The sequence below is a fragment of the Vipera ursinii genome (assembly GCF_947247035.1).
Source record: "Vipera ursinii genome assembly, chromosome: 7".
NCBI lineage: Eukaryota > Metazoa > Chordata > Lepidosauria > Squamata > Viperidae > Vipera > Vipera ursinii.
Genome location: NC_139521.1, coordinates 8,449,275 through 8,474,249, shown reverse-complemented (window position 1 = coordinate 8,474,249; position 24,975 = coordinate 8,449,275). Strand labels below are relative to the sequence as shown.

At 43.2% G+C, this 24,975-nt stretch overlaps 1 protein-coding gene across 1 annotated transcript in view; it reads left to right on the top strand.

The window, feature by feature from the left end:
* The window catches only part of TEC (tec protein tyrosine kinase), a 99,741-nt gene that overhangs the window by 72,793 nt on the left and 1,973 nt on the right, over positions 1-24,975 (top strand). The window contains exons 11-17 of the mRNA XM_083367904.1: positions 5,921-6,054; positions 6,512-6,586; positions 11,337-11,508; positions 13,852-14,068; positions 16,342-16,406; positions 19,668-19,786; positions 22,163-22,320. Coding sequence (XP_083224030.1) covers positions 5,921-6,054; positions 6,512-6,586; positions 11,337-11,508; positions 13,852-14,068; positions 16,342-16,406; positions 19,668-19,786; positions 22,163-22,320 — 940 coding nt within the window. The remainder of the gene's footprint in view (positions 1-5,920; positions 6,055-6,511; positions 6,587-11,336; positions 11,509-13,851; positions 14,069-16,341; positions 16,407-19,667; positions 19,787-22,162; positions 22,321-24,975) is intronic.

Here is a 24,975-nt window from a genome sequence, read left to right as displayed (position 1 = left end):
ATATAATGCCCTAATCGGTTGTAAAAAATTTTCCCCAAAATCCATTTTGTCTAAAACTTTCATCAAAAATTGCCAATTCAATTGATCAAAAGCTTTTTCAGCATCTAGAAAAATTAGCGCCGCAGGGATCTGGTTGTTCCTTTCCAAAAACTCTAACACATCAACTATATGCCTCACATTATTTTTCATTTGCCTACCACTAATAAACCCCGTTTGGTCCCCATGAATCACCTGTTGCAGAACCCTCATCAGTCTATTAGCCAAAACCTTAGCAAATATCTTGTAATCTGTATTTAAAAGCGATATCGGTCTATAATTTTTAACTTGAGTAGCATCTTGGTCTTCCTTCGGAATCAAAGAAATAAAAGCTGTTCTCCAAGATGGTGGCACCTTTCCCCCCCTCTGGATTGTCTGGAACAGTTCCTTTAACGGTTTCATCATCTCTAATTGTAAATTTTTGTAGTAAGCCGCAGACAAACCATCCGTACCTGGTGCTTTATCCACCTTCAATTCCTTAATTGCTGTAGAAATTTCTTCTTCTGTAATTAATTGATTAATCTCCTCTTTTTGTACTTGCGTAAGAACCGGGATGCTAGCATTCTCCAAATATATATCAATGTCTTTTTCATTAATCTTCTCCTTAGCATATAATTTTGAATAAAAATCCACAAAAGCATCCTTGATAAGATCCTGTTGAAACACAACCCTTCCTTTATACTCAATTTTGTCTATATTGGAAGCCCTTTGTTTTTTCCTCAATCTATAAGCTAACCATCTACCTGGTTTGTTAGCGTTGCAAAAAGTATTATGCCTGGCAAACCGCAAATTGGTTGCCACTTGGTCAGCCATTAATTTATCAAATTGTCCTCTTAACAGTTTAATAGCCTCCTTAGTCTTCACATCCTCTGAATTCAAAATCAAAGCCTTTTCTTTTTCCTTTATTTCATTCTCCAGTTCTTTCCTCCTAGCTTCCACAGCACGTCTATGTTTATTATTCATATATATCAACACCCCTCTCATATAGGCCTTGCTAGCATCCCAAACCATGTCCATAGAGGTGCCCTTATTCATATTAATTTCAAAAAAATCCTTCATCCGCTGTTTGCATTCTTCCAGGTTTCTCTGATTTCTAAACAAATTCTCATTTACGCGCCACGAGCGCCTGTCTCTATTCTCCTTATCAATCTCTAGCCAAACTGGACTATGATCAGAAATAGTTCTTGCACAAATCTTCACCTTTTTAGTCCTTAAAAAAAATCATTAGTCAACAAAATAAAATCGATCCTGGAAAAAGATTGATGTCTGTCAGAATAAAAAGTATAATCCTTTTCCTGCAAATGTCTCTCGCGCCAAATATCTCGCAGTTCCAAGTCATCCTTCATTTCAAAAAAGGATTTAGGCAGTCTAGCATGACTTGGGATGCGCATAAAAGCTCCAGCCTTGTCCATCTGTACATCCAAAACACCATTCCAATCCCCCATAAAAATAAAAGATTTATAATCCAACTGGGTAAGCTTTGTATGAAGTAAACTAAAAAAGTCAGCTTGTTGTTGATTAGGAGCATATAATCCAACTAAAAGCGTCTTTTTACCTTCTAGCAGCAACTCTATCATAACGTATCTTCCATGCTTATCTGCTTCAATTAAGTCTGCTGTTAGAGCACTTTTAACATAAACAACCACTCCATTTTTCTTATTCATTGCAGAAGCAACAAATTGCGTACCCAACCTTGAGTTCGATAAATACTTTTGATCCACAACCCTAATATGCGTTTCTTGCAAACATATAACATCTATCTTGAATTGTTTTAAATATTGAAAAACTTTCTTCCTCTTCTGTGGTGAATTTAGTCCATTAACGTTCCAAGTTAAAAATTTAGTTGCCATGCATATCATCCCAAAGCTCTTGGAGCACTGCTTTGATAGGACTATCTTTCTTAGGCCGTGCTCCTCCCACTGCTTGGCTGTAAGTACGTTGTGGAATTTCCATAGACTTCTGCTGATCTTGTTCTTTTATCTTTTTTGATCGTTTTAAAGCAGCACGCGTCACCCTCTGCTCTCTAGGATCATCCAAAGAAGTTGTAGCTTGATCTCCTCCAGCACCATTCTCCTCTGTCTGTCCATCTTCAGCCTCTTGATGTTCTCCTTCTCCAGATCCCTTTGCAGCTTCCAGAAGTGATAATGGGGTTGCTTTTAAAACATTATTGTAAAAATCACGCGCTTGCATCACAGTAACCAGACGGTACCTTTTACCTTCATGCATCACCATCAATCCAGCTGGGATCTCCCATCTGAACCTTATATCTCGTTGCTTGAGCTCTTGCACAAGAAATGTAAAATCCTTCCTTCTCCTTAAAATCTTTGGAGGAATTTCTTTTAGAACCAAAACTTCTTGATCAGCAATCACAACTTTAGTATCATAGGCAGCTTGTATAACTTCATCTCTAATTTCCCTTTTTGCAAAATAAACCACCACATCTCTAGGCAGCTTTCTCTGTCTGGCAATCCATGAATTCACACGAAACACTTTGTCCATGCCTCCTTTTATTTCAGATGCTGGCTGATTCAATACCACTTCGAGAGCCTCAGAAACCAGCTGCTTTAGATCTTCCTTAATATTCTCTTTTAAACCTCTGATTCTAACAGCAAACTGCATCTGGTAATATTGAGCAAGACTCAATTCTCTATCCATTTTGTCTCTTAAATCCTCATTCTCCAATACTTTTGCTTCTAATATGGCATTCTTTTGAGTCAAATCTTCCACTTTTTCATCCAAATCTTCCACACATTCAGCCACTTTATGCACTGAAGACAAAATGTCTACCTTCATCACACTGAACTTCTGTTCCATCCTCTCTTCCATTCTCTCCTCCAATTTCTCCAATTTCTCCTCCATCTGTGCAAATTTATCACCCATTGATTCCAGAATTACCTGGGCATGTTTTTCAAGAGCATCTTGTAAATCCTTCGGTGTCAATACATCAGGAGGATGCAACGCCTGCAATGATGATTGTTGCACCGGAGAAGTTCCAGCACTCCGAAGAGTTTTAGGGGGAGGTTTAGCCGCCATCTTTTACTTACAATTGTGACACACTTTCACTTTAAGTTTAAAAAGTCCATCAAGCTCGAGAGTAAAATAAAATAATCCTCTTCACCTTTTCCTCTTGTACCGCTCTGCCTGCTCTCTTTATTCCATAGTCCTTCCTTCAGGCAGGGGTGGTCGCAGACGCCTGGCTCTGCTCCAAGAAATCCGGAGCAGAGACGCTGACCAGCTGGGAGCGACCCAGGCTACGGGGGAGTTCGATCCTTCAGCCGCCCAAGCTACAAGCTCAGGCGGCCCCGGAGAACTCGACCCCTACCTGGGGCCTCACCCCCTCCTCTTCTCCCGAGGAGGGGGCTTCAAATTCACCCGAACAGCTGATCGGCGCTGTTTCGGGCGAAAATTACTCAGCTGAGCCGCGGGCAGCCCGGGAAGGCTGTCTCCGGTGCCGCGCAGCCACCGGAAGCCCCCTAGGACATCCATTTATTGAAAAAGCAAATCAGATAAATTAAGCTAAATAAAACGCTGCCTGACATTGACATGACTGTTGCCACTATTAGTCTAAATTTGATAGACTTAATCTAATTTCTAACAATCGGGACCAAATATAAACAACCTGGAATAAAATAACTTTTCATGCACATATGCACACACGTTCAGCTTTCAGTTTGCAAAAATACCATTTTTATCCATATAGCTGTGATTATCTTGCTAATAAGATTCATATATAAAGCTCCTCCATTTTTTCGTATTAACATTTTATTGACTGTAGAAATGTGTAACTCCTTATTTCACATATTTCTGAATGTATGAAATTTGCTGATTTTGAGTTAATGGATCCAAATATATTAATACAGCAGAACCCAATCTATCATGGGCTATATCCAAAATATTAATTCGTAACTGTAAAATATGCTATGCTCATCTGTTTGTAATAAATCCAGACTAAATAATAAAGGGAACCATTATATTATTGAAGGAGGAGAGATTTCTTAGTTCATGTTAGCAAAAGAATCAGGTCTCTGGTAGAAATTTTTCCTTTGCAACTAACAATTTTATTAAAAACATAGCTTTTCAGAACATTTGCTGAAATGCACCTGATGAAGTAAGCTATAGTTCACAAAAATCTATGCCTTTGAGTAAAAGCATTAATCAAATTCCTTCTGGTTTTTAACATTTGTTAAGTGAGGGTTGCCCCATTTTATGACTTTTCTTGCCAAGTTGTTAAATGAATCGCTGCAGCTGTTAAGTTAGTAACATGATTGTTAAGTGAATTTGGTTTCCCCATTGACTTTGCTGGTTGCAAAAGGGGATCACATGACACCCTGGGATACTGCAACCGTCGTAAATATGAGCCAGTTGCTTAAGTGTCTGAATTTTGATCACGTGACCGTGGGGATGCTGCAGTGGTCTTAAGTGTGAAAAAAATGGTCACAAATCACTTTTTGCAGTGCTGTTGTAACTTTGAACGGTCACTAAAGAAACTCTTGCAAGTTGAGGATTACCTCTGTTATGTATCCAGGTGACGAGAACACATACACACTTACATAGCAGTCACCACCAGGGGGCGTTGAACTGTAACTGTTTTGGCGGGAACCCAGTTTCGGCGGGAAACAGAGGTTCAAACCGATTGCTCGGCTGCTCACCTGGCCAAGTATAAAAGGAGGGCAGGTAACCCCTATTCCCCAGTACAGTCACTTCCACCGAATAAAGATCTGCCATGCTGTACTCATCGTCTCGGCGTCCTTCATGCTCTCCAGAACCCACAACATAACAACCTCTATTCCTTAATCTTCTCATCCTGTCCTTAAAAAAAAATGTGTGTAATAGAAGAATCGAATAGAATGATAGACCTAGTTCCCAAAGAGATATATACCTGCTACTTAATGTTGGCAGCAAATATTAAATCTTGCTTTGATCCTCTTTGCTGGTTTCAGAAATCTTGTCAGCATTCAAAAGTCTGGACCCTTGATTATGTCCCAGGGTATTAATGAAACATGTTTCTGAGTTGGTTTGGATGTAACGAGAGACACGCATATTTCCAAAACGAAACACGACCCTGTTTCTGAAAAGTCAAATTCATTTTTTTTCCCATTGAAAGCTGCTACGGATGCTGAGGAGCATCTGAGTTTGCCCACATTTTCTTGTAGTTAAGACCACTGAAGGGCAAAGTATGTTCCTAAATAGAGTATTAAATATTGAATATTAAATATTGAGTAAAAGGGACGCGGTGGCTCAGTGGGTTAGGATGCTGAGCTTGTCGATCAGATGGTCAGCAGTTTGGCGGGTCAAATCCCGAGTGCCGCGTAGCAGAGTAAGCGCCTGTTACTTGTCCCAGCTTCCGCCAATCTAGCAGTTCAAAAGCACGTAAAAATGCAAGTAGAAAAATAGGGACCGCTACGGTGGGAAGGTAACAGCGTTCCGTGCGCCTTTGGCATCTAGTCATGCCGGCCACATGACCACGGAGATGTCCTTGGACAAGTGCTTGCTCTTTGGCTTTGAAACGGAGATGAGCACCGGCCCCTAGAGTTGGAAACGACTAGCATGCATGTGCGGGGGAACCTTTACCTTTACTTTTACCTATTATATTGAGTATATTGAATATTATAGATCAGCAGCTCCCAATCTTTTAGGCACCTGGGCCCGATTTTCTATGGAAGGGGCATGGTTTTGTGTGGTGGCTGCATCCTGCACATGCATAGATGGGGCTTCGCTTGTTTGCATGGCCCAGTTTCTGGCACACAACGGGACCGGTGCCAGTCCACGCCCTGGGGGTAGGGACACCTGTCATAGATCTCTAAAATTAAATGAAATATTTAAGTTTATTCAGCAAAAAGGTTTCAGTGAAAACCTTTTTAATTTCTACATTGTGTTTTTTTAGAGAAGGGCTATCTGGCATAAGACACTACCATATTAAAGAAACAGTGACATCACAAAAGCAATATTATTTGGCAGAAAAGCATCTGTTTGACTCCATTCCAGAGTTAATTGACTATCACAAGCACAATGCTGCAGGTAAATGACCTTGAGTTTTCTATCGTTTAATTTGTACTTTTTAATTCCAAACTATTAAATTCCAGGTCTTTTGAAGATGCTTAATGGTTTTAATATGATTCAAGAAAATACATTATTCAAACAAGCTATACCTCACCCGTACTTCTGTCATATATGATGGTTGGAAGTTCCAAATTTTATAGAAAGCTTATTTAATTCATCCTTGTGGGTTTTGCAAGTTTCAAGCAGTAGAATAATGCTAATTTTTTTAGATGCTGATAGCTATAAATTCTTACACTGAAATGTTTACGAAAATTATCAAGAAAATGCTTAGCGTGCTTAAAGTTATTTTGTAGTGCATATGAATGATGCTATAAGAAAATAACATAATTAACGTTAAAACACCAGAAAGTATGGTTTGTCTTTCTTAATTTTGAAAGTCACTTATTCACCATATGAAATTTTCTGTGAAACTTAGGGCTTGTGACGAGGCTACGATACCCAGTGACTCCAAAAGTGAAACCTTCACCAACTACTGCTGGATTCAGCTATGGTACATTTATGTTTCTGTATGACAATATGACTTATTTTTGTAGATTAACCAAGTACTGAAATATATTTATTTCCTCTCAACTTTCTAATGAGTCAGCTGAAGTCAATTTTGCAGAAAATCTTACCAATTATGTTGTTGTTGTTAGTTGCGAAGTCGTGTCCGACCCATCGCGACCCCATGTGCAACGTTCCTCCAGGCCTTCCTGTCCTCTACCATCTTCTGGAGTCCATTTAGGCTCACACCTACTGCTTCAGTGACTCCATCCAGCCACCTCATTCTCTGTCATCCCCTTCTTCTATTGCCCTCAATCTTTCCCAGCATGAGGCTCTTCTCCAGTGAGTTCTTCCTTCTCATTAGGTGGTCAAAGTATTTGAGTTTTAGCTTCAGGATCTGACCTTCTAAAGAGCAGTCAGGGTTGATTTCCTCTAGGACTGACTGGTTTGATCGCCTTGCAGTCCAAGGGACTCACAGGAGTCTTCTCCAGCACCATCGTTCAAAGGCTTCAATTGTTTGGCGCTCAGCCTTTCTTATGGTCCAACTTTCACAGCCATACATTGCAACTGGGAAAACCATGTCCTTGACTATACGCACTTTTGTTAGCAGGGTGATGTCTCTGCTTTTTAGCGTGCTGTCTAGATTTGCCATGGCTTTCCTCCCCAGGAGCAAGCGTCTTTTAATTTCTTCTACCAACTATAGCCTTACTAATATATATATGTATATATATATATATATATATATATATATATATATATATATATATATATATATATATATATATATATATATATATATAATATATATATATAAATGCATTTTTAGTATACAAGTAGTCCTCAACTTATGACCCTAATTGAGCCCAAAATGTATGTTGCTAAATGAAAAATTTGTTAAGTGAGCTTTGCCCCATTTTTATGACTTTTCTTTCCCCATTTTCCTCGTTTGACTTTGCTTGACAGAAGATCGCAAAAGGGGATTACACAACCCCCGGCATACTGCAACCATCACCAATATGAGTCACTTGCCAAGCATCTGAATGTAAATCGCATGACCCTGGGGATGCTGCCACAATCATAAGTATGAAAAAGGTCCTAGGGCACTTTTTTCAGTGTCGTCCTAACTTCACGGTCGCTAAACAAAGTTTTATAAGTTGAGGACTACCAGCACTTCACCAAATAGTACAATCCATAGTAGTTATTTTATTTATTTTTATTTATTTTATTTTAATCCCATTTATATCCCGCCCTTCTCCGAAGACTCAGGGCGGCTTACAATCTAAGCACAAATCAATTGTGCTTAGCAGTAGCCTTCATTCTATGTATATGCCTGCTTATTAGGGCTTTCACACACACACCCCAAGCGGCATTATTACAAAGTCAGCTTAATTGCCCCCAACAATCTGGGTCCTCATTTTACCTACCTCGGAAGGATGGAAGGCTGAGTCAACCTTGAGCCTGGTGGGATGCGAACCTGCACTAATTGCAGGCAGCTGGTGTTACTTAAGTTATGCAAGTATATGGGCCTTCCTCTTCCCTTTCGCTTCCTTCCCTTTCCCTTCCCCTTCCCCTTCCACTTCCCCCTTCCCTTCCCTTGACTTGTCACTCAATGTGTCATCTTCTTGATATTTTGTAGCAGTGAAATAGAGTTTAGAGTGGCTTTATCATTCTGATGAAAACCTCCTCTAGATACCTATAGGGCATAAATTCCTGAATGCCCTGATGGCTGGGAATAGCCCGCAGCAATAGCCCTTAGACTTATATACCGCTTCACAGTGCTTTACAGCCCTCTCTAAGCAGTTTAGAGAGTCAGCATAATTGCCCCCCAACAATTTGGGTCCTCATTTTACTGACCTTGGAAGGATGGAAGGCTGAGTCAATTTTGAGCCAGTCAGAATCGAACTGCCGGCAGCCAGCAGAATAGCCTGCAGTACTCCATTCTAAACACCGCGCCACCACGGCTTCCAAAATCCTTCCTTTTGGAATCCAAACATGCTTGGAGGCCACTAAATTAAGCAACGTCATCCTTAATACACGTCCCTAGCCCATGGTTGCTATTTTCCTGGGGGGGGGGGAAGTAGCATTAATGATCATTTCTCTTCTGGAGTGAATAGCTCCAGAGGTAGCCAGTGAGTACATTTCTTTCTACCCTTTCATATCTCCATGATCCATATTGCATATTTGTACAGTTGCCCTTTATGAAAGGAGAGGCAGGTATTCCTGAGACGAGGCCGTCATTTAAAGCAATGACAAAGATGGAGAGCCCCGAAGATCTCGTAAACTTTTTCCTGGTCTAATAAAGCAGTGTTCATCTTGGGATTTGTGTGTGTGTGTGTGTGTGTGTTTGTGAGGGTTTGTATTCCCTTTCACTTGTGTCTGATTTTTTCAGAGACATCCTGAACAAGTCCTTGCAGTTTTCACGGCAAGGTTTTTCTCAAGTGATTTGCCATTGCTTCCTTCCTAGGGCTTAGAGAAAGTGACTGGCCCAAGCCAATGGTGGAATTCAAATTGTTGTGTAGTGGGTTCTGGAGAGCAGGAAGGACGCCGAGACGATGAGTACAGCATAGCAGCTCTTTATTAGGTGTAAGGGACTGTACTCGGGAATAGGGGCTACCTGCACTCTTTATATACCTGGCCAGGTACTCAACCAACCAATCGGTTTGAACCTCTGTTTCCTGCCAAAATGCTTCCCGCCGAAACAGTTACAGTTCAACGCCTCCTGGTGGTGACTCTTATACACAGCTTTAGGTGTTCCAATAAAGCTTAATACATAACACAAATACCTGAACAATCAATTCTCTGCATGGACGCCACTTCCGGAAGTCCATGCTGAGCCTCGGACTTCCAGAAGTGGAATCTATGCACTTCCGGTGGGCCGTTCTGGGCCTTGCAAAAAAAAAAAAAAAGGGCTAGGGCTTCAGCCAGTTCGCTGAAGTCAACAAAAAATTAGCTATTGGTTCTACTGAACCGGTGAGAACTGGTTGAATCCCACCATTGGCCCAAGCTTACCAAGATGGCTTTGTACCTAAGGCGGGACTAGAATTCATTGTCTCCCAGTTTGTAGACTGATGCCTTAATCATATACCAAACTGGCCTTTGGTTATTTTTTTTTAATTTGCCCTCTAAAATAAAACTGAATGCAAGGACAAGCAACATTCAGCATAACCACAGCAGCTGTGTTTAAATGACAAAGGGTGTTTGAATGATAAAGCGTGGGGTTTCTGAGACAAAGCTTCCAAGTGCGAAAGAAAACGCACAACAGCGTTACCAAAATACACTAGGCACAATAAGGATTCGTGTCTATTTTGGGTGGGAAGAACGAGACTGGTCCTTTTAGGGTGGCAAATTGGATTACAAACTTACAATTCTAAGATTGCTTGAGATTTGCCTGCATTTTTCAAAAATAAAAAGTAACAGATGCCTGGGATTGTACTGGGTTTGGCCAGTCTAAAGAAAAGAAGAAATAAGGGAGACACAATAGCAGTATTCCAGTATCTGAGGGGCTGCCACAAGGCAGAGGGGGGTCGCGTTATTCTCCAAAGCACCAGAAGGCAGGATGAGAAACAATGGTTGGAGACTGATCAAAGAGAGAAGCAACCTGGAATTAAGGACAAAATTTCCTGACAGTGAGGATAATCAAGCAGTGGAACAGCTTGCCTTCAGAAATCATGGGCGCTCCAACACTGGAAGTTTTTAAGAAGAGACTGGACAACCATTTGTCTGAAATGGTGTAGGGCAGGGGTAGGCAACCTTGGCTCTTTTATGACTCGTGGACTTCAACTCCCAGAATTCCTGAGCCAGCCATGCTGGCTCAGGAATTCTGGGAGTTGAAGTCCACGAGTCATAAAAGAGCCAAGGTTGCCTACCCCTGGTATAGGTCCTCCTGCTTGAGCAGGGGGCTGGACTAGAAGACCTCTAAGGTCCCTTCCTACTCTACTCTACTCTACTCTACTCTACTCTACTCTACCCTACTACTGTACTTTATTCGATTACTCTACTCTACTCTACTCTACTCTACTCTACTCTACTCTACTCTACTCTACTGTACTCTACTCTACTCTACTCTACTCTACTCTATTCTATTCTATTCTATTCTATTCTATTCTATTCTATTCTATTCTATTCTATTCTATTCTATTCTATTCCTCCTGGCCAGTTGTATAAAAAGCTCTATCCAGTCATCCATTAACCACCTTAATAATTGTTCTGTTTATACACAATCATGCTAGCTGGGTCAAAATCCATTATCCTCATCCAGTTTTGCCAAGAAGGTATGTAGTATCTCAAGTCTTTACGTAAAGATTGGCAGATTTTCATAATATATTTTAGGCCCCAGAGTCGGGAGGTCAGCAGTCAGCGTGCTTTGATTCCTGCAAACAAAATAAGTTTTTGAGAAGTATCTTTGAGTTGCTGCCCAGTCTTGAGAACATTTGAGGGAGATCTTTGTTTTTACAGCCACTCTTTCTGGTTCTTATTCTGGGAATACTAGCCATGCAAGATGAAAGTCCCTCCCCACAGTATGCATTTCTGCCGTCTTGACAAAATATTATTTCTGGGAAGGAACGGCAACTTTTGAGAAAAAGCCGTGAGAATCTTCAGGAGTTCTCTGGTTTGAATCTTCAGAGGCTTTTGGAGTTTGAAAGCAAGAAAGATGAACTAAGAAAAAGAGCCTTATGGCAAAGAATATTGACAATAACAATTGCCTCCCCGTTTGCCTTGGAGGTTCATCCTCATGTCATCTGTTCTTGTATTTATAGAGAAATGGGAAATCAACCCTGCAGAACTCACCTTTATGCGAGAACTGGGGAGTGGTCTCTTTGGGGTAGTACGGCTGGGCAAATGGAGAGCCCAGTACAAAGTAGCTATCAAGGCTATCCGAGAAGGTGCCATGTATGAAGAGGACTTTATAGAAGAAGCCAAAGTGATGATGTAAGTAACTGGCAAAGGTGCTGGTGGTTATTTTGTTGTTGTTGTTAGTTGCGAAGTCGTGTCTGACCCATCGCGACCCTATGGACAATGTTCCTCCAGGCCTTCCTGTCCTCTACCATCTTCTGGAGTCCATTTAAGCTCACGCCTACTGCTTCAGTGACTCCATCCAGCCACCTCATTCTCTGTCGTCCCCTTCTTCTCTTGCCCTCAACCTTTCCCAGCATGAGGCTCTTCTCCAGTGAGTCCTTCCTTCTCCTTAGGTGGCCAAAGTATTTGAGTTTTAGCTTCAAGATCTGGCCTTCTAAAGAGCGGTCAGGGTTGATCTCCTCTAGGACTGACCGGTTTGATCGCCTTGCAGTCCAAGGGACTCACAGGAGTCTTCTCCAGCACCATAGTTCAAAGGCTTCAATTCTTTGGTGCTCAGCCTTTCTTATGGTCCAACTTTCACAGCCATACATTGCAACTGAGAAGACCATAGCCTTGACTATACGCACTTTTGTTGACAGGGTGATGTCTCTGCTTTTTAGTGTGCTGTGTGGTTATTTTAAGAAACCATTAAAGAATCTGGCTGCAAACGTCTTTAAGAAATCTCGAGATGCTCTGTCCCTTTGTTTTAAAGAGTTACATCTACTGTCTTAAGTCAGAACATCAAGAGCCTATTATACTTTTCTCCTTACTTTGTTGACTGATGCACTGTAGATAAAAATCTGGTTTGGAAGTTTCCAACTTGCTAAACGCAAATTTAGCAGGGACCAAATCTGTATTTTGATCAGGAGAAGAATGGGCCATTTAAGCAATTGACGATACTAATATTATTAGCAATATATTGCTAGCGAAATAGGTGTACTGTAGTAAGGTAAAGGTAAAGGTTCCCCCGCACATGCGTGCTACTTGTTTCCGACTCTAGGAGCCAGTGCTCATCTCCATTTCAAAGCCGAAGAGCCAGTGCTTGTCCGAGGACGTCTCCGTGGTCATGTGGCCGGCATGACCAGACGCCAAAGGCGCACGGAACGCTGTTACCTTCCCACCATAGTGGTCCCTATTTTTCTACTTGCATTTTTACGTGCTTTCGAACTGCTAGGTTGGCAGAAGCTGGGACGAGTAACAGGCGCTCATTGCTACGCGGCACTCGGGATTCGAGCCGCCAAACTGCCGACCTTCTGATCGACAAGCTCAGTGTCCTAACCCACTGAACCACCGCATCCCTACTGTAGTATCTCCTACTAAAGACAGTGGTATAATCAAAATCCCTAATACAAAAACAAAACAAAACCAAAACCCTGTAATGGGATTTGTGGTGTGTGTTTTCACCTTTAATATTAGAGATTCAGAAACTAGGACTGTCTAGCTCAGGGGTAGGCAACCTTGGCTCTTTTATGACTCGTGGACTTCAACTCCCAGAATTCCTGAGCCAGTGCTGGCTCAGGAATTCTGGGAGTTGAAGTCCACGAGTCATAAAAGAGCCAAGGCTGCCTATCCCTGCTCTAGCTGTAAACCAGGGGTGCCAAACTCAATTTCATTGAGGGCCACATCAGCATTGCGGTTGCCCTCAGGGGGCCAGGTGGGTATGGCCAGGGTGCGCATGGCCTACTGGGTGGGCGTGGCTAGAGTGTGTATGGCCTACTGGGTGGGCATGGCCAGCTCTACATCGTTTGCATCAAGGGTGCCTATGGCGGCCTGGGCAGGAGTGGGACAGATCTGAGGGTCTCTGGCAGAAGGAGGGTCTCTGGGCCAGGGCCAAGTCAGTGGGGGCTGTTCCCTCACTGTTTCCAGGATGGCTTAGCGGGCCGCATGAAACCACTTCGCGGGTCAGATCCGGCCCCCGTGCCTTGTGTTTGACATGTCTGCTGTAAACAATTCTATTGTATGGAAGAAAGAAAAATAATTTGTTATTAGAATAGAACCCCAACTGCCTATTGTACTAATTTTAAACGTGTAACCTTGCAAAACATTGCATTTTGGAATATGACATCAGTGGTGGTGTATTCCCGCCACATTTCTGTATGCCAGAGTCTGAGCCTGCATTTCAAATTGGTTTCAAATCCTAAATCTTGGTTGGTTAATTCCATCTGCCCTAATAGTGAATGCTATTGCTCTGCTCTACAGACCTGCAGTTCTAAGGCATTATGTGACCAGGACTTGTTATTTTACTTTGGTTCTACAACTTTATCTTCTTCTGAATCTATTACATTTTTAGCATAAGGACTGCGTTAAGCTATTTCTCACTGACTTCTTTCCAAACGTGTGTGTTTTCTAGGTAAGGTTAACTTCATGAAGAAAATTATGCCTATATTTCCATTTTTGTTTCCTGTTTTACTCTTTCTTTCTTTAAACTACTTTCAGGAAGATGACCCATCCCAAATTAGTCCAGCTGTATGGCGTTTGTACACAGCAGAGACCTATCTACATAGTGACAGAATTCATGGAGCATGGCTGCCTTCTGAATTATCTTCGTCAGAGACGTGGACACTTCACTAAAGATAACCTGATGACGATGTGTCAGGATGTCTCTGAAGGGATGGAATATCTGGAGAGAAATAGCTTTATACACAGAGATTTGGTAAGTCAGGTGCAAATTGGTTGCGTGTGTAAATTTGTTGCGTGTGTAAATTTGTTGCATTCTGAAAGCACGGGAAGTGCTTAGTTTCTGAATTTTTGCAACGGTTCTGAAATGTTTTGACCAAAATCAATGCAAAGTAGCAGAACCATGTCCCTTTCAGACTTAAAAAAGGAGAAATTCAAGCTGGTCTTTTCTCCACCATGAATGACAAAGTGTGCTTATCCAAAAAAAAAAGGTCACTTTTCCACACCTGTTAACAGCCACTCGTGTCTTAATCTTCTTACAAGATCTGACCTGGAAAGTTAATACAACCCAGGTGGCTAGAAAGGCCCAACAGAGGATTCACTTTCTCAGGGTCTTGCGGAAGAACAGGGTAGAACAACGGCTAATGACCTTCTTTTACCGGTCTACTATAGAGAGCGTCCTCTCGCGCTGTATTGTGGTTTGGTATGCTGGTCTGACAGCCGCGGATAGGAAAGTATTACAGATGGTGGTGAGCACAGCACAAGACATTGTGGGCCATCCCCTGACACCACTGGATGACATCACCAGGGCTCGTTGCCTTGGAAGAGTGAGGAAGATTCTCAGGGATGACTCACACCATGGTCGGTATCCCTTTACTCTCCTACCATCAGGTAGGAGATACAGGAGTATAGCCAGCCGCACCAACAGGCTGAAAAACAGCTTTTATCCGTGGGCTGTTAGGCTTTTGAACGGGAAATAATTTTTATAAACTTTATGCAGAATTGACTTGGGAGGCCGGTGTGTGGTGCAATCAGTTCACATGGTGTAATAAGATGGAGGGTTTGTTGTCACTGTGAGTTGGGGGGGTGGGAGCACGAAGGGAGGCTCAGCTAATCTCAATGTATACATGGTTGTACTTTGACAATAAAGGTTCATTAATTAATTAATTACTTAACATGTTCTACATGAGGCAACCAGCCCTTGACGGCCATCTGGAAGCTATCGCTGGAAAGTGACAGTGAGGCAGATAAACTTCAAACCTTTGATTAAAAAAAAACCAGTCTTGCCTTCGAACGTTTGAGAAGAGCAGAGCGGATTTCCATAAATAGACTTTATGCTACATAAACGGACCACATGATCCATTCTGGAAGGGGGTACACTAAAGTATCCAGAAGGATCTTCAGGATGTTCTCCAGTCAACTTAGTTATTGCTTTTACTTTTTTTCTTGGGGACCAGCTTGTCTGAGGAGAACCACTGATCCTAAAAGAACCCATAATTCACATGATGCCAGAGACCCTTCATTTGCATGACACTCAATTGGTATTTCTCAACCTTAGCAGCTTGAAGACGTGTGGACTTCAATACCCAGAATTCCCTAGCCAGCCATGCTTTATGAGGGTGGTAGCATGCTTTATTGAAACTGAACCTTAAGAAAACCAAAATCATGGCATCCGGCCCTCTCAATTCCTGGCAAATAGATGGGGAAGAAATGGAGGTAGTGACAGCTTTTATTTTCCTGGGCTCCAAGATCACTGCAGATGGGGACTGCAGCCAAGAAATTAAAAGACGCTTGCTCCTGGGGAGGAAAGCCATGGCAAATCTAGACAGCACACTAAAAAGCAGAAACATCATCCTGCCAACAAAAGTGCGTATAGCCAAGGCCATGGTCTTCCCAGTTGCAATGTATGGCAGTGAAAGTTGGACCATAAGAAAGGCTGAGCGCCGAAGAATTGAGGCCTTTGAACTGTGGTGCTGGAGAAGACTCCTGCGAGTCCCTTGGACTGCAAGGCGATCAAACTGGTCAGTCCTAGAGGAGATCAACCCTGACTGCTCTTTAGAAGGCCAGATCCTGAAGCTAAAACTTAAATCCTTTGGCCACCTAATGAGAAGGAAGGACTCACTGGAGAAGAGCCTAATGCTGGGAAAGGTTGAGGGCAAGAGAAGAAGGGGACGACAGAGAATGAGGTGGCTGGATGGAGTAACTTGAAGCAGTAGGCATGAGCCTAAATGGATTCCAGAAGATGGTAGAGGACAGGAAGGCCTGAAGGAATGTTGTCCATGGGGTTGCGATGGGTCGGACACGACTTCGCAGCTAACAACAAGCGTGCTTTAGTTTGGCATGATTCTGTTGATGGTGAGAAACAATAAATCTGCTTTGAAGGCTTGCAACATATCTTGCTTGGTTTTTTTGAGCCTGATACCTCTACATTGTGGAACTGTTAGTAGTTAAGCAGAAAGCAAATTACATCCAAGGTATGCAATCAGTATCCAACTACTGTTTTACTTTTTTTCTTTTTTCTTTTTCTAGGCTGCTAGAAACTGCTTAGTGAATGAGTCAGGAGTGGTGAAAGTGTCTGATTTTGGAATGACAAGGTATTAGTCATCTCTGTACCTTTTAAGTAGGCATATTTTAAATTTACATTTGTACCTTCCAAAGCGGTAGAGTGGTGGCCATGTTTTTAACTTAAAACAACCCCAGCAATATGTAGCTTGCATAACTAAATTTAACTCATCTCACATGCAAAGGGCTGAAAAATATTATAGCTGCCAACTGTTATCCAGAGTTGTTCAGAGTCGGCCTCTGTGTTAGGTCTGTCCTTAGTCCTTTTAAATAAAATTTGTGAAATTTATCCATTACCATTAGGCAGTGACATGAATATTAATTACAGGTGGTCCTCAACTTATGATCACAATTGGGACTAATATTTCAGCTGATAAGCAATCCAGCATATGACCAGATCCTATCTTACAACCCTGTTTACCATGATCATTAAACAAATCATGCAGTAATGAAAGCGAACCATGCTACTATTAAGCAAATCTGGCTTCCCCCATTGGCTTTGCTCACCCGAAGGCATCTGGGAAGGCTGCAAGTTGAGATCATGTGACTGCAAGGGTTGTGCACAACTTTGAGGATGGGTCAAAGTCACTTTCTTCAGTGGCATCGTAATTTTGAACCATTGCTAAACAAATGGTCCTAATTCAAGGACTACCTGTGTCAGTTTCTTGTATGGTGGTACCACGATACTTGGCACTAATTGGTTCCAGGAGGTGCTGACTTTCTGTCTACCCTCTATGGCCATCCCCTCCTCTTGCAGTGACCGTCCCCGCATGGCTGACTTTCTGTCTGTCCTCTGTGTCCATCCCCTCCTTTTGCAGTGACCTTCCTAGTATGGCTGACTTTCTGTCTGCCCTCTATGGCCGTCCCCTCCTCTTGCAGTGACCTTCCCAGCATGGCTGACTTTGTGTCTGCCCTCTGTGGCCATCCCCTCCTTTTGCAGTGACCTTCCTAGTATGGCTGACTTTCTGTCTGCCCTCTATGGCCGTCCCCTCCTCTTGCAGTGACCTTCCCAGCATGGCTGACTTTGTGTCTGCCCTCTGTGGCCATCCCCTCCTTTTGCAGTGACCTTCCTAGTATGGCGGACTTTTTGTCTGCCCTCTGTGGCCGTCCCCTCCTCTTGCAGTGACCTTCCCAGCATGGCTGACTTTGTGTCTGCCCTCTGTGGCCATCCCCTCCTTTTGCAGTGACCTTCCTAGTATGGCTGACTTTCTGTCTGCCCTCTATGGCCGTCCCCTCCTCTTGCAGTGACCTTCCCAGCATGGCTGACTTTGTGTCTGCCCTCTGTGGCCATCCCCTCCTTTTGCAGTGACCTTCCTAGTATGGCGGACTTTTTGTCTGCCCTCTGTGGCCGTCCCCTCCTCTTGCAGTGACCTTCCCAGCATGGCTGACTTTCTGTCTGCCCTCTGTGTCCATCCCCTCCTTTTGCAGTGACCTTCCTAGTATGGCTGACTTTCTGTCTGCCCTCTATGGCCGTCCCCTCCTCTTGCAGTGACCTTCCCAGCATGGCTGACTTTGTGTCTGCCCTCTGTGGCCATCCCCTCCTTTTGCAGTGACCTTCCTAGTATGGCGGACTTTTTGTCTGCCCTCTGTGGCCGTCCCCTCCTTTTGCAGTGACCTTCCTAGTATGGCTGACTTTCTGTCTGCCCTCTATGGCCGTCCCCTCCTCTTCCAGTGACCTTCCCAGCATGGCTGACTTTGTGTCTGCCCTCTGTGGCCGTCCCCTCCTTTTGCAGTGACCTTCCTAGTATGGCTGACTTTCTGTCTGCCCTCTATGGCCGTCCCCTCCTCTTGCAGTGACCTTCCCAGCATGGCTGACTTTGTGTCTGCCCTCTGTGGCCATCCCCTCCTTTTGCAGTGACCTTCCTAGTATGGCGGACTTTTTGTCTGCCCTCTGTGGCCGTCCCCTCCTTTTGCAGTGACCTTCCTAGTATGGCTGACTTTCTGTCTGCCCTCTATGGCCGTCCCCTCCTCTTCCAGTGACCTTCCCAGCATGGCTGACTTTGTGTCTGCCCTCTGTGGCCGTCCCCTCCTTTTGCAGTGACCTTCCTAGTATGGCTGACTTTCTATCTGCCCTCTATGGCTGTCCCCTCCTCTTCCAGTGACCTTCCCAGCATGGCTGACTTTGTGTCTGCCCTCTGTGGCCGTCCCCTCCTTTTGCACTGACCTTCCTAGTATGGCTGACTTTCTATCTGCCCTCTATGGCCGACCCCTCCTCTTGCAGTGACCTTCCCAGCATGGCTGACTTTGTGTCTGCCCTCTGTGGCCATCCCCTCCTTTTGCAGTGACCTTCCTAGTATGGCGGACTTTTTGTCTGCCCTCTGTGGCCGTCCCCTCCTCTTGCAGTGACCTTCCCAGCATGGCTGACTTTCTGTCTGCCCTCTGTGTCCATCCCCTCCTTTTGCAGTGACCTTCCTAGTATGGCTGACTTTCTGTCTGCCCTCTATGGCCGTCCCCTCCTCTTGCAGTGACCTTCCCAGCATGGCTGACTTTGTGTCTGCCCTCTGTGGCCATCCCCTCCTTTTGCAGTGACCTTCCTAGTATGGCGGACTTTTTGTCTGCCCTCTGTGGCCGTCCCCTCCTTTTGCAGTGACCTTCCTAGTATGGCTGACTTTCTGTCTGCCCTCTATGGCCGTCCCCTCCTCTTCCAGTGACCTTCCCAGCATGGCTGACTTTGTGTCTGCCCTCTGTGGCCGTCCCCTCCTTTTGCAGTGACCTTCCTAGTATGGCTGACTTTCTATCTGCCCTCTATGGCTGTCCCCTCCTCTTCCAGTGACCTTCCCAGCATGGCTGACTTTGTGTCTGCCCTCTGTGGCCGTCCCCTCCTTTTGCACTGACCTTCCTAGTATGGCTGACTTTCTATCTGCCCTCTATGGCCGACCCCTCCTCTTGCAGTGACCTTCCCAGCATGGCTGACTTTGTGTCTGCCCTCTGTGGCCATCCCCTCCTTTTGCAGTGACCTTCCTAGTATGGCTGACTTTTTGTCTGCCCTCTGTGGCCATCCCCTTCTTTTGCAGTGACCTTCCTAGTATGGCTGACTTTTTGTCTGCCCTCTGTGGCCATCCCCTTCTTCTGCAGTGACCTTCCTAGTATGGCCGGCTTCCTGGCTGTTCTCCACAGCTGTCCCCCTTTTCCTATTGCAGCACGTCTAGTATTAAACAAATGCCAAGTACTGGGACAACATTTTCACTTCAAAACGTGTCGAGTACCAAATTTGATGAGTTTTGAAGCAATCGAGTACTGAGGTTCTGCTGCAACTCATTTAAGTGGAAGGATTTTTTCCCCTCTCCTTTTAGATATGTTCTTGATGATCAGTACACCAGCTCTTCAGGTGCTAAATTTCCTGTGAAGTGGTGTCCCCCAGAAGTTTTCAATTACAGCCGATTCAGCAGCAAGTCTGACGTCTGGTCTTTTGGTAAGATTGTTTAACTTATTTTTTATTTTTAATAGATTTAGGATTACTTTTTCAAACCTTCCATTAGCCTCTACAAACAATCTGCCAAAGCAATAATTATAATTTAAGATAGACTGAAAAAATGCTTCATGTTAATGATACATAATAAAGAGTTCTAGGTAAAATACTTACAGGGAATCTTGGATAAAATCTAGCACTCAAGGTTTCCATACATTATTTCTTAAAGTGAAAATTAGAACTTAAAATTTAACATTTAGAAGTTTCAAATGCTGTAATGTGTTTTTAACTTTTGCTTTATTTCCTTCTAGTAGTTTCCAAATATATTGCAGAACACGTGTTTCTGGTTAACTGTTCTGATTGTTTTATTTGTTTTGTTTATCAAATTTCTACATCACCCATCTGTCCTAAGTGACTTTGGGTGGCAATGTTTGTTCTCCATAGCAAGATGAGCAGCATACAAACTTACGTAAATAGATAAGTAAATAAATTTTATATATTGACCTCACTTGTTTTTATGGAGATCTTTTACTATACATTTTACTATACATTTTACTATACATCAGAAGGTCGGCAGTTTGGCGGGTCGAATCCCGAGTGCCGCATAGCAGAGTGAGCGCCTGTTACTCGTCCCAGCTTCTGCCAACCTAGCAGTTCGAAAGCACGTAAAAAATGCAAGTAGAAAAATAGGGACCACTCCGGTGGGAAGGTAACAGCGTTCCGTGCGCCTTTGGCGTCTAGTCATGCCGGCCACATGACCACGGAGACGTCCTCGTACAAGTTCTGGCTCTTCGGCTTTGAAACGGAGATGAGCACCGACCCCTAGAGTCGGAAACGACTAGCACGCATGTGCGGGGGAACCTTTACCTTTTACCTTTACTATACATCTATACTATTACTATACTATATATAGATCTATTACTATATAACCTTGTGCTATAAAGGTTTATTAATTTTGAAATGCTGGCTTTACACACACACACGCACATACACACACACACACACACAAAGATCTTGTGTTAAAGATGTTTCTATGATAGGTTCTCAAATTTAACTGTACAGATAGTCCTCCACTTACAACTACTATTGCGCCCAAAATTTTTGTTGCTAAGTGAGACATTTGTTAAGTGAATTTTGCCCCATTTTACAACCTTTCTTGCCACCGTTGTTAAGTTAGTGACACGGCTGTTAAGTGAATCTGGCTTCCCAATTGACTTTGCTTATCAGAAGGACATAAAAGGGGATCACATGAACCCGGGACGCTGCAGCCGTCATAAATGTGAGTCAGTTGCCAAGCATCTGAATTTTGATCATGTGACCCTGGGGATGGCACAACGCTCGTAAGTGTGAAAAATGGTCTTAAGTCACTTGTTTCATTGCCGTCGTAACTTTGAATGGTCGCTCACTGAACCGTTGTTAAGTCGAGGACTCACTGTAGCATTATTTAGTGTGCTGTGCCTAGAAAAGCTGTGTATGCTTTAAGATAATTCAGAAGAAGAGCTTCATATTTCCGTGAACACATTTCTTTGCTATCTATTAAAGCAGCTACATTTGAAAAATGTGCTGCCTCTGAACAATCGCTTTAATGAGATGACTTCTTAAAGCAAGCAGCTATTTCATCAGAGCTGAACAGAACTCCTCTGAGAAGTCAGCTCATTCAATCAATTGGTTAAAGCAGCAGCAACTTTTGTTTTAGGCCTCAGTAGGGTGAAAAAAGATGTCGCTGCTTTAATGAACAGCTGAGGCATGAGTATGAAGCAGCTCTTCTGAACCATTCTTCGTTCCTGTGTAGTTCTTGGTGAATGTGGAGTTGTATTTTTTGGACTCATTTCATAGGCATCAGTCTAATCATTCTATGGCTGATAAACTAAGTAATCTTAGAAGATTTAGGCAAGGCCAGGGGTAGGCAACCTTGGCTCTTTCGTGACTCGTGGACTTCAACTCCCAGAATTCCTGAGCCAGCCATGCTGAGGGGAAAGGGAGGGGTTTCCAAGCTGAGCCATGCTGGCTCAGGAATTCTGGGAGTTGAAGTCCACGAGTCATAAAAGAGCCAAGGTTGCCTACCCCTGGCCTAGGCCTAGGCCGCTCTATGACTCGTGGACTTCAACTCCCAGAATTCCTGAGCCAGCTACGCTGAGGGGAAAGGGAGAGGTTTCCAAGCTGAGCCAGGTTGGCTCAGGAATTCTGGGAGTTGAAGTCCACGAGTCATAAAAGAGCCAAAGTTGCCTACCCCTGGGCAAGGTGATTAGTTCATTAGGATTGATATTTCTATTCACATGTTTGCATTTGCCATCCTGGAGAAGAACCCAGAATGTTTGAATTGAAATTCACTTCAGTTATTTCTGTGAACGTTGACTAATCTCTTCTCTGATTTTGCAGGAGTTCTCATGTGGGAAGTGTTCACAGAAGGGAAAATGCCCTTTGAGACGAACACAAACTATGAAGTGGTGACTATGATTACCCAAGGACACCGACTATTTCGACCCAAGTTAGCTTCTAAGAATATTTATGACTTGATGGTAATGTGCTGGCATGAGGTATGCTATCTTGCATTTCACTTGCATTAGTCCTATTACTGTATTCTGGTATAAAGAGTGAGCCAAAGTAAAGAAGAATAGAATAAAAGAGTTGGAAGGGACCTTGGAGGTCTTCTAGTCCAACCCTCTGCTCAGGCAGGAAACCTTATACCATTTCAGACAAATGGTTGTCCAATTTCTTCTTAAAACCCTCCAGTGTTGGAGAATTCACTGCTTCTGGAGGCAGGTTGTTCCACTGGTTAATTGTTCTGTCAGGAAGTTTCTCCTTAGTTCTAGGTTGCTTCTCTCCTTGATTAGTTTCCCTCCATTGCTTCTTGTCCTGCCTTCAGGTGTTTTGGAGAATAGCTTGACTCCCTCTTCTTTGTGGCAGCCCCTGAGAGATTGGAACACTGCTATCATATTACCCCTTGTCCTTCTCTTCATTAGACTAGACATACCCAATTCTACCAACCCTTCTTTATATGTTTTAGCCTCTAGTCCCCTGAAAATCTTTGTTGCTCTTCTCTGCACTCTTTCTAAACATCTTTTGTACATTGTGGTGACCAAAACTGGATGCAGTATTCCAAGTGTGGCCTTACCAAGGCATTATAAAGTGGTATTAACACTTTACATGATCTTGATTCTATCCCTCCGTTAATGCAGCCTAGCACTGTGTTGGCTTTTCTGGCAGCTTCAGCACCCGGCTGGCTCATATTGAAGTGATTGTCCACTAGGACTCTGAGATCCCTCTCACACTTACTACTATAGAGCGAAGCACCATCTATACTATACCTGTACATCTGGCTTTTCTTGCCTAAATGTAGAACCTTCCTTTCTTCACCACTGAATTTCATTTTGTTAGATAGCGCCCAATGTTCAGGTCTGTTAAGATCCGTCTGTATCTTAAGCCTGTCTTCTGGACCAACCACACTCTGCATCCTGCCAGTCAGTGAAGTGAACCTTGCCAGACCATAAGTCAATACAATAGTGCTGTCTGCTCCTCCCGTTTTTGTGGGTGCACAAACAGTATTTCTACCTTGTGCCTTTAGCACAGGTATGCCCAGTGCTTTTTTTGTAAAAGAAAAAGGTGCCGGAACTCACACATGTCATACAACCTGCCTTGCCTACCCTACAAGGTTCTATCCAAAAAAGGTGCCGGAACTCCGTTCTGAGCGTTCTATGAGAAAAAAAGCCCTGGATATGCCATTCAGGGCTAAGTGAATAGAAGACAGTCTGAAAAGAGAAATCAAGTACAACTTGCACCAGGGGTGTCAAACTGCTGGCCTGCAGGCCGGTTGTATCATACGGAGGGCACGCCCACCCTAGCTCCGGCAATGCAAAAAAAGTCGCGATACGTCGCGACATGTCACGTGACGCGGCAAGTTTGACACCTGTGACTTACAGCCTTTCTCTTAGCAACCATTCAAAATTACAGTAACACTGAAAAGAGACACTTAGCGATCACTGCAGTATCTTCATAATCCTATGATCAAAATTTGGGGCTTAGCCACTAGCCTGTATTTATGACGGTTGCAGCATCCAGGGATCACGTGAAACCCATTTGCGACCTTCCCATCTGACTTCCAAATGTTTAATGGGGGAAGCCAGATTTATGTGATGTTAAATGCGATCCACTTAACAGCTGCAGTGACTCGCTAACAGCCATGGCAGAAAAGGTCGTAAAAATCAGGCATTTCCATTTGCCAATTCTGGTCATAAATTGTGGACCAACTGTAGACGTAAGAGTGGAAATTAGACTTTTTTTAAAAAAAAATTCTAACAATTAGCAATTTCACAAGTCAGAAAAAACATTAGCAACTGACAGTAGTGTCTTACAGTGCCAAGAGGTGATCTTAATGTGTTAGTTGTATCTACAAGAAAGGTGTTAGGTAGAGCTAAGTGCAGAAATGAAATACTAATAAACAAAATCTTGTCTCACTCTTAGTAAAAATGTCATAACTTCTATATTCCAACGGATTTGGTTCAAACGCTGAATAAAAAAGGATTGATCTTTCTCAGTGGCGGGATTCAGCCGGTTCGCATCACTTTGGCAGAACCGGTAGCTAATTTTTTGTTGCTCAGGCCCAGAATGGACTTCCGGAAACGGCATCCATGCAGAGAACCGGTTGTTCACATATTTGAACCCCACCAGTGATCTTGCTTAGTTCTTCAAACCTCTTTGTCACCAGTGCGTTTTATGAACATGTGTTTCCAAAATATGACAGTTGCAGAAAAAAAACCCAGCAAGGAACCCATGGCCCCTTAAAGGCTAACAAATTTATAACTGGGTAAAATGTGGAGGACTGTCCATTTCACGGATCATATCACACACCCCTCGCAAAACATATGCAGTAATATGTTAACTATTTATAATTATCAGCATTTTGTGTTAAATGGCTTCTTCCAGTATTTGTGATTTGCTTAAGCAGTCAGGTAAGTGAATGAAGAAAAATACACTTTCAATTTGATTTACTAGTTAGTCCTCAATTTACAACTGTAAGGGAGCCCAGAATTTTCGTCATAAATAATGACAGTCGTAAGTTGAGACACTCACATGACCAGACCCAATTTTACAACTTTTTAATGACGGTTGGTTAAGTTAATGCACAGTTGTTAAGTGAATGCCATACTCTTTAATGAACGCTGCGATTGTTAAGTAGATCAGTGTGTTCCTAT